General features: G+C 40.0%; 2 protein-coding genes across 2 annotated transcripts; one reads left to right on the top strand and one right to left on the bottom strand.

Annotated features, from left to right (window-relative positions):
* The first annotated feature begins 9 nt into the window (after positions 1-9).
* Positions 10-1,748, top strand: LOC146735068 (cytochrome P450 2B11-like). Its single transcript, XM_085506753.1, has 3 exons — positions 10-655; positions 809-996; positions 1,616-1,748. Exons 1-3 carry the CDS (start codon positions 302-304, stop codon positions 1,632-1,634), a joined length of 561 nt encoding a protein of 186 aa, XP_085362879.1. The 5' UTR covers positions 10-301; the 3' UTR covers positions 1,635-1,748.
* Positions 1,749-9,168: 7,420 nt separating this feature from the next.
* LOC146735067 (cytochrome P450 2U1-like) lies at positions 9,169-12,303 on the bottom strand. Its single transcript, XM_085506752.1, has 4 exons — positions 12,037-12,303; positions 11,692-11,879; positions 11,308-11,426; positions 9,169-9,848 (listed from the first exon to the last, which is right to left on the bottom strand). The coding sequence occupies exons 1-4, from the start codon at positions 12,154-12,156 to the stop codon at positions 9,664-9,666; spliced, it is 612 nt and encodes a 203-aa protein (XP_085362878.1). The 5' UTR covers positions 12,157-12,303; the 3' UTR covers positions 9,169-9,663.
* Between the last annotated feature and the right edge of the window lie 549 nt (positions 12,304-12,852).

Here is a 12,852-nt window from a genome sequence, read left to right as displayed (position 1 = left end):
ATTATTGGCAGCTTTATGTACTTCGGATCTGATATACACAAAGACATGATGAAACTCTCAAAGAAATATGGTGATGTTTATAGTCTGAAGATGGGATCTCATACAGCCGTTGTTGTAAATGGAGTGAATGCCATCAAAGAATGTCTGGTAAAAAAAGGAACCGATTTTGCTGATAGACCACATTCTTGGACAGTTGAACAATATAATCCAAGATATGAAGGTAATAATTAAACTGTAATCAATAAAATAATTAACTAATTAAAACAACCAACGATTGAGACCACTAATTCTAAAAAATTCTATGGGCACTATGTATGAACTTGATTTTCTACCGTTTCGAAGGCCATTTAATCAATCAAATATACATAACTACAATACACTTGGTGATGATCTGAGGAAATTCTGCAAGCAGCAAATTGATGAACACCGTGAAGTATTCGACCCAGACAACATAGGTGATTTCATCGATGCATGCTTAGCTGAGACAATGAAACAAGACGGCAATAAAGATCTTACAGACGACCAGTTAAAACACACATTAGCTGATCTTTTTGCTGCTGGAACTGAAACAACAGCGACAACACTTAAATGGGGGTTACTATTAATGGTTCTTCATCCAGAAATACAGGACAGAGTGTTTAATGAAATTGATCAGGTACGTACTATACAACATGCATGTGCAAATTAAGCAGGGTGTATCTTAAATCGCATAATTGTGAAATAGCCACATCTGCTTCAAACTATTGAGTGTCCTTATGTTGAACATTGTTTGTAATCCCGACCACTATTCGGTTTCTCATGATTCCAGGCTGTTGGTGCAAACCGTCTCCCGAGACTTGACGATCGTAAAAACTTGTCTTATACTGAAGCCACGCTTTTGGAAATACAGCGATTTGGTAGTATTGCACCATTATCACTACCTCATTGTGCGTTGAAAGACACTTCACTTGGTGGATATACTATTCCCAAGGGGACGGAACTAATTATTTTACTATGGTAGGTTTCATCTATATGTATTCCTCTGAACTTCCGTAGCTGTACGGACATATACAATTGTGTAGTCTGTATAAATAAATAAATCTATATACATGTTTAGTTAGATAATATTAAAACGGTCAATTAACTTTCGATAAATAACCAGATGCAGACTATAACGGCACTCGCATGTAATGAAAACACAATATTGGTAAAATTACCACGTACAATAAATAATTATCTCCAAACAATACAATCGATAATAATAACAATTAATACTACTACAGCCTCTGGAATTCCCTACACTAATACGAATGTGTGTATGAGTTACCGGCAGCAAATGTCATGGTCTTTCTAGTCAGCCTTTTGTGGTATCAAGATGAAATCGGTGATTTCCTTGTCTTCGCTCAGCACGATAATTCACTACGTTTAATTACCCACCATAGACACCGGTCAGTCAAAATGACTATTTTGAACTGTAGGCATTAATCAGCGATTCTGCAAATGACGGAGAGATACAATATAGGTCAGGGGAAGCCCCATGACCCTAAGATTTTTTCCTTACGTCACGAACCACGTGACCGAGTTAATGTGGCTACGCCACCTCACCTTGACATTCACTGTTTTCTTTTCTCCACAGCAATGGGGATGAAGTCTAGGCTGCCGTTTTCTGTCCAGGTTTCTGGCTTGAGTTGCTACCTTATTTTTTACCACCGTGTCGTTTTTTGTGTATAATTTTTTACAAGAATTTAAAACCCGGCGACACAGGTTAACCACGTTGTAAGTTTTTTTCTGCGTATTTTCCAACTGTATTTCACTTCCCTCATGCATGTCGTGTTCATTTTATGCAGTTTTGTCTCCTCGTTTTTCGAGGCGACTGTGCAGTGGTTATAATCAGAATTTACCAGCATAGAACCCGCATTTGAAATGCTATTTTTGCCATGACTGCATGCAGCGTTCAGGATTTTTGCCTTGAAGGCGTGTGTTTTTCACTGGAGTTCTGAAGCCTGGGATGTTTTCCAGAGCCATGAAAAATCGTCCCTGGCAGGCTGGGTAGATCAGATGCAGTCGGAGTGAGCTGTCTCCACTGCGGCCCTTCGGCCGACAAGCAGGAAGAAACACAAAAGCATTGCTCGCATTCAAAACATGTCTCTTCCGGTGAACCTCCCATTCTCAGCTGTAACTCGTCCACTGATTTGGGTGAGGCAAAAGCTCAGGCTAGTTGCACTGGGTCGCTTCTGGAACCTCCGGCACTGAATATCAATGGGAATACTGGCAGCCAAGCCTCCGATTTTGGGGCAGGACTTTCGGGTCAGGAGATGCTGTCTTAGACGCGTGAGTTTTTGTCTTGCGAACTGAGTCAGGGAGTACGTCACCACCTCAGTTACACAGACTGGACATCTTCCACCCTCTTTGATGGGGAGATGGCGGGTGCAGTCTCAGAGCTTCAGAGTGCAACAAACCAGATGGTTCAGATCAAATCTGCTAGCCAGTTTGTCACTGACAAGGGTAAACGGAGGGCGCCCCAAGCACAGAAAACACAACGCCCTAAGGCAACATCAGCTAGCCAGAGTCAGCCAGGAGGCAAGGGCTCATACCCTTCAGCGGGAGGGAAGAGTAAAGGTGCACCCCCAGAGAAGAAGGAACCAGGTGGTGGCTCATCATCCTTGATGGGCGATCGTCCATTCCAGCAACGAGGGAAGCATGTTTTACACTTACCTCTGCAACAGGGGGCATGTGTTCGGCGAATAGCCAGGTCACAACTTAGTGACTACTGCAGGCCTTGGGGAAATCCACCTCTTTGGAGAAGAGAGCACCCACACCTCGCAACTGCTGAACCCATGGACACATATCCCTGTCGCACATAGATTTCACCAGTGTAGTCCAGTTTGGAGGCGGCGGGTGACTGATCCCTGGATTTTACAGGTGGTGACATATGGTTACAGGATCCCGCTGAATTATCCATCTCCCCGGTCAATGTCTCCCCCATTGAGGGCACTGCCAGGGGACTCTCGCAAGGTGGAGGCAATCAGACAGGAAGTAGACTGTTTGCTGGAAAAGAGCGCCATACACAAGGTAGATCAGCCGGCATTGAGTGAAGGCTTCTACTCAAATGTGTTTGTAGTTCCAAATCTACAGGTGGTGGGCATCCAGTTCTGGACCTATGCAGACTGAATCAGTATGTGCTCCTCGATCGGTTCTGCATGGAGACGCCATTCAGCGTTCTCTCCATCCACCATTTCAACTGGCTAGCCTCACTAGAGTTGAGCGGGGCCTACCTGCACATATCAATGTACCCGGCGAGTTGCCATCTCCTTCGAGTTGGCCAGTTGGGCCATATATTTTAATCTCGGGTGCCCCCTTCAGGTTATGCACAGCCCGCTTCGTTTCACCAGAATGGATGGGACAGGTGGTGCTGCTGCTTCACCAAACGTCGGTACACATCAATCCGTACCTAGACGACTGGTTATTACATAACTCAAACAAGCGATTATTAGCCAAGCAAGTAAGGCTTACACAGAATTGACTTCACCAGTTGGGCTCTTTAGTAAATCAGACAAGTTCCATTCCTACCCAATGCAACAGTTGGTGCTCCTGGGCATTGAGTTTGACACATAGGTAGGCTTGGTATATCTATTTCAAGCATGTTGCTTGGTGCTAAGCAGCCTAGCCGAACACCTGGTCAGCATTCCCTCAGTGTCCCTCCAAGAACTAATGCGGCTGAAAGGGGACAATGCTTATTGCTACAACACCGAGCTCACCTATGGGAACTAGACAGGTGGGTATTGATCTCGGACCAAGCGAAGGAAGCCCTGCCCTGGTTGTCGTCACTTGCCAGCATCGGACAGGAGGTCCCCTTGGACCCACTCACCACAGCTATGACTCTGGTAACAGATGCCTCCCTTGGGTTGGGAGCGCATCAATTGGACGATCAAGAAAATTGTATATGGCCCCTGCATTAGTTTTGGGACTGCCATATCAACTGGCTTGAACTGAAAGCAGTGCACTTAGCACTACCACACTTTCTACCTGTAGTTCGAGACCACAGAGTTCTGCTCCACACAGACAACACAGTGATGGTCTCCTACAAGGAGGGGGACGCGTTCCCCATCACTGTCAGTCCTAGCTGTGTTGTCAGTCCCAGCTGTTATCAGCTGTGGAGCTCCCAACATACATAACACTGCTGACTCAGGGATGCCTTATCGACCCCGTAGACCCACATTTTGACTGACCAGTAGTGCTGTGTGGTGTCGCACGATAATTTCTCAGAAATGTGTACATTTCGTGTTTCCACGACTTCCCTTCAACTTGCGCTGTGCGGATGGCTTTTCCTAGTGTTCTCATCATTTGTTCCGCCTCTCCGTTTGCCTGTGGCCATAGGGGAGTAACTTTACGGTGTTTAAAACCAAGATGTCTTGCAAAGTCTCTAAACTCGTGGCCCTGGAACGGCGGCCCATTGTCTGATGTTGCGATTTCAGGGATACCATATTCCGAGAATACTTTGTCGAGTATCAGAATTACGATTCGCGATGAAGTAGATCGTATTATTTCAACAACAACAAATCTGGAATAGTTATCTATTATCACGAGTAAATAATCTCCGCTGGGGAACGGCCCACAGAAGTCCATCGACACGTGTTGCCATGCGTAGTCAGGAAGTGACGTCATTTGTAACGGTTCGCGCCTATTTTGTGGTGTGGCGGCTTGACAGGCTAAGCAGGTTTTGATTTTATTTTCCACCAGCTTGTCAATGTTGGGAAAATAAACTTTTTCTCTCAGTAATCTTTTCGTTTTGACTACACCCTGGTGTCCTTCGTGGGCAAGACTAACTGTCCGCTCTTGTAACGATTTCGGAATGATAATTCGTGATCCGCGTAAAATTAGATCTTGAGTTGACACCAGTGTTAGAGATTCCCTTTCTTTTCGCACCATTTCGAAAGAAATTCGGTCGATGTCTGTAGAATCGATGTCTGAAGAATTCGTGTGGTCGTACCATCTACCAGTTTTAATCGCCATGTTTACGGCTTGCAGTGTGGGATCAGATTTTGTTTCTTCTTTGATTTCATCCAAGGTTAGCGCTGTGGGTGCTGCATGACCAGCGATAAAGTTGATATATTCTTTAGTGACTTTCTCTTGTCTCCTGTTTGGCGTGCTTTTCGTGTTCGGGTGTCTCGACATCTAATCAGCTGGATTGTCTTTTCCCGGCCTATACACGATCTTGAATAAATAGTCTTGTAGCCGTAGAGCCCATCTCTCGATTCTGGCTGGCGGTTTAGCATTTGGGTTGTTGTAGAGACGCTCTAGCGGTTTGTGATCGGTTACTATGGTTACAGGTTTGCCATATACGTATAAATGATAATGCTCACACGCCCATACAACAGCTAACGCCTGGCGTTCTGTCTGAGAATATCTTTGTTCGACTGGAGTAAGTGATCTGCTCGCGTAACTCAGAACTCGTGGTGCGTCTTCATCACCATTTTTCTGAGTGAGCATTGCTCCTAGACCAACAGGGCTTGCGTCTACTACAATTTCAGTCTCTTTATTCAGATCAAAGTATGCCATGAATGAATTGCATGTTAATCGATCTTTGATCGTGTTGAGCGCATTACGATGAGTACTCGACCATTCCCATACCGTGTCTTTTACGGTTAATAATCGAAGGGGTTGCGTAATAGTCGCTAGGTCGGGTATAAATCGTGAGAAATATGTTACCATACCGAGTAAACTTCTCACCTCAGTTGCGTTTGTTGGGGCTTCAGCATTCTTGACAGCCGCGACTTTATCTGGGTCTGGTGACATACCTTCCGCTGAAAATCGATGACAGTAGAATATGAGATTTGATTTGTTGAATTCACATTTTCGTTTGTTTAGAGTAAGTTTTCTTTTGCATAGTCGTTGGAATACAGCTTTCAGACTGTTTTGATGGTCTTCCTGCATTTTGCCGTGTATGAGTATATCATCGCTAATGTTCTTTGCGCCTGGTATACCCTCGATTGCTTGTCTAATAGCGTTTTGGAATATTTCGGATGCCGATGATATTCCAAAATTGAGTCGCTTATAACGACGTAGACCAACGTGTGTACTAAATGTAGTAATGTACCTCGATGCCGGTGTTAGCTCGAGTTGATGATAGCCTTGATTCAGATCAAGTTTGGAAAACACTGTGGAGTTGTTCAGATCTTGAATGATTTCATCAGTCGTCGGCCTAGGCCTGTGAATAAATCATTGTATTCGCTCACTAGTTTGTCTGTTGCGGTCTGTCTCCCGACTTGTTTAATTATTTGTATGAGTCCCAAATCTTCTGCTGTCTGAAAACTTAGTAGCGATTCCCCGAAATTACCGTTGCGCTTGACGACATGAATTAATATATTCGATAGCGGTTTTCTTCCAGTATTCGTTTTACATTTGATGTCTGTCCGGAATTCGCCTAGGGTTTCGATTGGATATTGACTCTTGTATGGAAATACTTTTGTATAAGTCTGTCTCAACTTGACTTTCCCGTTTTTCAAAGTCACTTTCATCCATTATGTTGATCGATGCACCAGTATCAATCAAGAATTTAATTTTCTTACCGTGAATTGTGATGTCAGCTGTTGGAAACTTTGCCTTGGTTGCGGGAATAGTTTCCGTGCGTATACCGAATACGTATGTCGCTTGGTCGGTGTCTCGGCTGGACTCACTACTCGAATCTGTGTCAGCGTCCACTCGCCTTATAGATCGTTTTGGTTTGCGGTCTCTTTCCTTGTTTGGTTTGGATCTGCAAACTTTGGCAAAATGTCCATCTTTCCCGCATGATTTACATTTCTTGCCTTTTGCCGGGCACGGTCCGTCATGAGGATAATCGCCCCCACAAAAGTAGCATAATCGAGAGGTTGATCGCGATTCATTGACGGCTACCCGTTTTGGTTTTCCACGTTTATTATGTTTAGACTTGAAGCCTCGGCTAACTGCATTGACTGTTGACGCATGCAGGTTGCCCTCGATGTCCGCAGCCTGAGACTCAGAGACTTCCATCGTTCTGGCAAAGTTTAACAAGTCTTCTAGCTTCATGTCTTCCCTCAATGCTCGCCATCTTAGTCTTTGCGACGTACAGTGTTCAATGATTTGTGTGCAAACTTCCTCGTCAGGGTTGGCATAATTGCAGTTTGCCACAAAGTTGTAACCGGGCGTGGTACCGTCGACTCACCATCTTTTTGCTTTGCTTGACGAAACACGTGTTTTTCGTACGCTTTCGTTCGTTTTGGAGCAAAACGTTTGTTGAGAGCTTCGATGAGTTTCTTGACATCGTCTTCTTCGCCGGTGTCTGGGAGTGCTTTGATTTCACGTCGTACTTCTTTCTCCGCATAGTGGATAAGTAGAGCTCGTTGTCTCTTAGTGCTCGTGATGTCACACGCGATCATCAGGATTTGAAATCCTTCCAACCATTCCTCCCACCTTTTTCCAGAGGTGCTAGGTTCCTCGTGGACTTGGAATGGTTCATAGTGAGGGATGCTTTCGGACGCCATGAGTTCCTGAATCCGTCGTCGCCAATGTAACGTATTGACAACCCCGTATATCAATGCCTGGGTAATAGGGAGCAAGTAAGACTAGATACAACCCGTTTCAATGCTAAAGTACAAGTGATTTATTTATAGCAATGACCATGACTCATGCGCCAGATGGCAGGAACAGATACGATGTTTACATATCAGATAACAACATTACAATTACGTCAGTTGGTTTCATAATCAAATCGAATGTGGCCGACTGGCAGACATTTTTTTTTTGAAAATGTGGAATGCTTTGTCAGTTCTCATTCAAATTTGGTACATACATAATACATGATGACTGGCAGCCATCTTTTTTTTTAGAAAATGTATCGGTAACATGTTTTTTCTTCAATTAAATGTGTCAAGGCATCTAGTTTCACAATTGCATCAAATATGATCGACTGACAGCAATTTCCTTAATATTTTGCTATATTATTATATCTTTTCACACATTTACCCTCTTCATTGATATTTAAAACAAATTGATACATGTCCAGTTAGTGATTTGATTAATGATATGTGCGTTTCTGGTTGCAAATATATTTATGAATGGTTCGATTACCCCCTACATGCATATCAACTTATACAACAGATCACAAATATAGATCTGATGAGTAAACTTTAACTGACACAAAGTTGTATAATCCCAAACATACATTGTATGTTAGTCACTTGTTACACGTTCGTGTTGGTTTTATTCTTCGTACTCATAAATTTGTAAAGTGTTTTAATTTGTGTTTGTTTAATTGTGTAATACCATAACACACGATTACGATACTAAAGACATGCACCTTACTTGAGTTTGGATACAAAAAATAGCAAATAAGTTTGTGACCATATATTAGATTGCAAATTTTGAAAATCTGATTTGTATTGACATTATATTAACATATTATTCACTCCCAATTACTGACCAGACACTACAAATTTATTCAGAAACAATTTACATGGTCACATGACCAATGATGTTAATATCCAATTTGATTGCATATTAATATGTAGAAATTTGTGATCAGATAAAAGACAACAGATATGCAACAATCTTGCTTTTGTGGTCACATTACTTTATCTTTAGCAGGACTAACATTTCCCCTAATTGCAACAGAAACTAGGTATTATTGATCTTAACTTTTGAAATGTATAATAGTTTTTGTTATGTACGTTACACGTTTTGTAAATAAACATATTAATACAACTTTGGATTCCTGAATGAGCATGGTTATTACTTCAAATACTATATGCTCAGTAAAGAGCGGTACCCTGATTGCTAAAATAGCACAACGTCACATGATTTTCACACTCATTCAAACTCAATAGGAAAAAGCAGTTCCACACAATTTCACGAACAACGTACTGAAAAGAACATGACATGATAAATATATACCATTAGTTGAAATAATTGTTAATTTATATTATCTCTGCGCTTTTGCTATTTTCTATAATAAATCACTATATACAGAATATTTCATACAGGTATATTTTCCCCTCCATATAAGAACATTTCACATGTCTTACAACACACAATAAATATATCAACTTCCTTTATTATTCCTGCATACATTATTTCAATATAGTGATATTTACATAACATAAATGTAGTCTAAACATAAAAATAATGACAGTTGGAACCAATTTGAGTTACAGATAGAAAACATTTCACGAGTGTCTCTACAATATCAAATTTATTACTTTATTACATAGTGTAGTAAATTATATTTGTTCCAATAATTCAGTTTGGGGGTATTTGAAATGTCGTCTCGAATATTTGCGCCTTTATATTATGCTTCTAAAAATATTCAAATTATATAATTCCTATAAAATAATATAGTAAACAACCAACCTATTTCGATATTGACGCATTTTGTGATAGCCAGCAATGGCGCCTTTTGATTAAAACAATATTCATCTTAACTGTATAATAGTACAATGGCAATTCCCAACCTATATTATCCCAAAATGTTCTAAACTATTTTATATGGTTTTTAATGTGTGCCCATTGAAACATGACACGTCTTTACCTTGTTATGTACGTTATATATATATACTTTTGTATGTCAATGTTCTATTGAAATCCAACACTAATGTTAGTAAAAATATTCAAAATCCACATGTGTGTGCATGTTCCATATAATACAAATAATGACATCACACAAACACATCAAGTGTGTCTTTCTTTGATGACAACGTCATATTGTTTGGGGACCAATGTTATACCCAGAACACCCTCAGTGCAGGGTTTCTTGGTTCCGACTGGCAAGGTGAACTTGAACTGATGCATCATGGCTGAGAAGTATAGAAATAATTCATGTTTTGCCAACTGTTCACCCATACAGACACGTCGACCTACAAAAATACAACATTGAAATACAAAACTACAAATGCATAACACAATCAAGACGTGAGACTTAAATCCAGCTGGCTATTGCATTTTCCTCCAACCTTCTCCGAACGTTAATTAGAAGTGCAGTTAAATCGTGAAACGTGACCTATATAGTATTATATATTTTTAACAAAGTATCGGCATTCCAATGGAAACACATTGTGCTTCTTGCTGGCAGATTAATTCCTCCATTCCTTCAACAGTTGTCCGGTAAATAGCATGTTCATGCTTAAAGCAGACAAATTATGGTGCTAGCTTGTAGAGGAATGTATCGAGTTTACCCATTTGTATGTAAAAATGTTGGTTGATTGTGAAGTCATTGTCGTGCAGTTGTCTGCAAACTTGCTCTAGGTGCTTGTCGTGATCTGTTTTATCGATGCCACCAATGTAGATATCGTCACACATATTTCTAGTGGTTTAAAACAATTTTAAACTACGAGCATATTCTAATCTTGTTGGGCCTGTTGGGTTCTGATACTAGAATTGGGTGAACTCAAGGTGACCTTGTGCGCACTCGATGGTGTCCTCTTTTTCAAGCTAATTTAGGTTTTCTTCAACTTGTTTTCTCACATGGAAAAGAATACGGCGGTGGGGTTGTGTCACAGGTCTTGTGTTTTCATCAACACTTGCATTCACCCATATCTCTGGTTATATTTGGCAAACTGTCGATCATATCAGGCCATGAGTCGATTTCTGTGATTTGTACTACAATGAGAACATTGTGGTAGCAAAGTCGAGCAATGAATTCTTCTTGAAAACTGCCAGCGCAATTTGATACCAAGTATCAGAGCAATTGAGCTGGTTGTTTTTAATGGACAAGCTTGGAATCTGGTGCTATAGTGAGAAATTCTGCAGTTCAGAACTTGTGATACTTTATCATCTTCAATTCATTTATTGGACTGGTATTTTGATCTAATATTTCATGGTAAAGACATGCACAAGTGCAAAATGACCTATTTCAACTATTCGGGAACAAGTTACAGATACAGAACATCTTTCATCACATGGAATAAATATTTACTTCCCTAGCAAGATTTAGTTTACAGATTTATTTTACATGGTGTATTCACCATAGATAAAAATAATAAAACTATTTTAAACTAGTTGGATTTTAGAAACACGTGGTATTTTGTTTTTCTCCTCTTTATATTTTCAGAAGTTGGTAACCCCTGCTCTGATTGGTTGACTCTTAAGCTAGATTTGCACGATATTGCATTGAGTCAGATGTAGTTAAGGCGACCGAGGTACGACATATACAAAACAAAACAACGTCAAGTAAATCAAAAACTATTCAAAAATTACAATAAAATATAGAAAAAATGAATTGGAGCCTTATACCCCCATCGGATTGTGACATTACGTATTACAAAACTCCTAACGTAAACACAAATCAAGAAAACATTCACAATAAAACATATTCACCTGCAGAAAAAGGCATGAAATTTTCCGACTTCTTGACTGTATTGTTCTTTTCATCGTAAAACCTCATAGGGTCAAATTTGTCTGGATCTGGCCACGTATTTGGATCTCTATGAATCGACCTGTTGCAAGGGTTATTATAAAAAAGAATTAGTGCAAATTGGCACCATGTTTTTAAAGATAATACACCTCATAACATCTCGAGTACGACTGTACACTAATTTATTAACCAAGTATTCCTGAATGTACATTGTATGCAGTTGATCAATTTCTTCCAATTATTCTAATTATATTATGCTCATATATAGTGATTATGTATAGTACACAGGCGACAATACGCATATAATTAGGCCAGCTGCTCACTGAATACGTACAGATATCACTCACCAAAGTAATATAGTGACTGCAGTTCCACTGGGAATATTGTATCCACCAAGAGTAGTATCTCTCAAGGCACGATGTGGTAGTGCGAATGGTAGAATACTTCCACTTCGTTGTATCTCCAAAAGAGTGGCTTCCGTATAAGGCAAGTGTTTACGATCATCGAGTCTCGGAAGGCGATTTGCTCCAACAACCTTTGTTCAAGATTTAAAAAACCAAGATTACATCAGTTGGGACTTTATCCAATTCGTACAATTGCTAGAATCATTTACATGAATGCTGTTGAATTTGAGCAGATCATTCGAAAATCATATATAATCATATAGATATATAAATATATGCCTCACATACCTGATCTAATTCATTATACACTCTCTCCTGTATCTCTGGATGTAGAACCATAAACAGTAATCCCCATATAAGTGTAGTCACTACAGTTTCAGTGCCGGCGCCAAAGATATCCACTAACATAAATTTTAACTGATCATCAGTGAAATCTACTTTGCTATTGTGTTTGGTCCGCTCAGCCAAGCATGCATCGATGTAGTCTCCAATGTGGTTTGGATCAAATACTTCACGATGCTCATCAATCTGCTGTTTGCAGAACTTCTCAACATCTTTACGAGTTGCAATGAAAGTTTTTATATTTGACTGGTTAAATGGTCTCAGAAATGGTAGAAAATCCAAGACATACACAAGATATCAACAATGAAAATAAAATTTGGATCAGAATATTTGAATCGTTTACCAAACGTTATTGAACAAATTATGTTGGAAACACTCCTGTTAATGATATTGCCTGCGTTGATAGGTTGATTTTGAATATCCTAAAATAAGATAAAATTATTATCACACAGTGGATATTTTTGTTTTTGCGTGAACTGAATTTATTTTGGAGAAATTGTTTATACAAAGGGTATTGTACTACGTATTATACATGCTAAGTGAATAGTCTAGCCACAGAATAGCCATGCAGAAACATGCAAATCAAATCATGGGATATATGATAACCTTCCATTGACATGAACTGAAAGCTTGTCAGCGATAATAGCAATTTGTTATTAAATAGAGTGAATTATATCAGATTTTGGGTTTATAGTATAGTCTTACCCGAAATTCGTCTAACAAAAACAAGATCTCCTCACATATTTTACTCTCCATACATGT

The sequence above is a fragment of the Saccoglossus kowalevskii genome, chromosome 13 (assembly GCF_978046115.1).
Source record: "Saccoglossus kowalevskii chromosome 13, keSacKowa6.1, whole genome shotgun sequence".
In the NCBI taxonomy this organism is placed as follows: domain Eukaryota; kingdom Metazoa; phylum Hemichordata; class Enteropneusta; family Harrimaniidae; genus Saccoglossus; species Saccoglossus kowalevskii.
The sequence above is the reverse complement of the archived record's forward strand: the minus strand, read 5'-3'. Positions and strand labels throughout refer to the sequence as shown.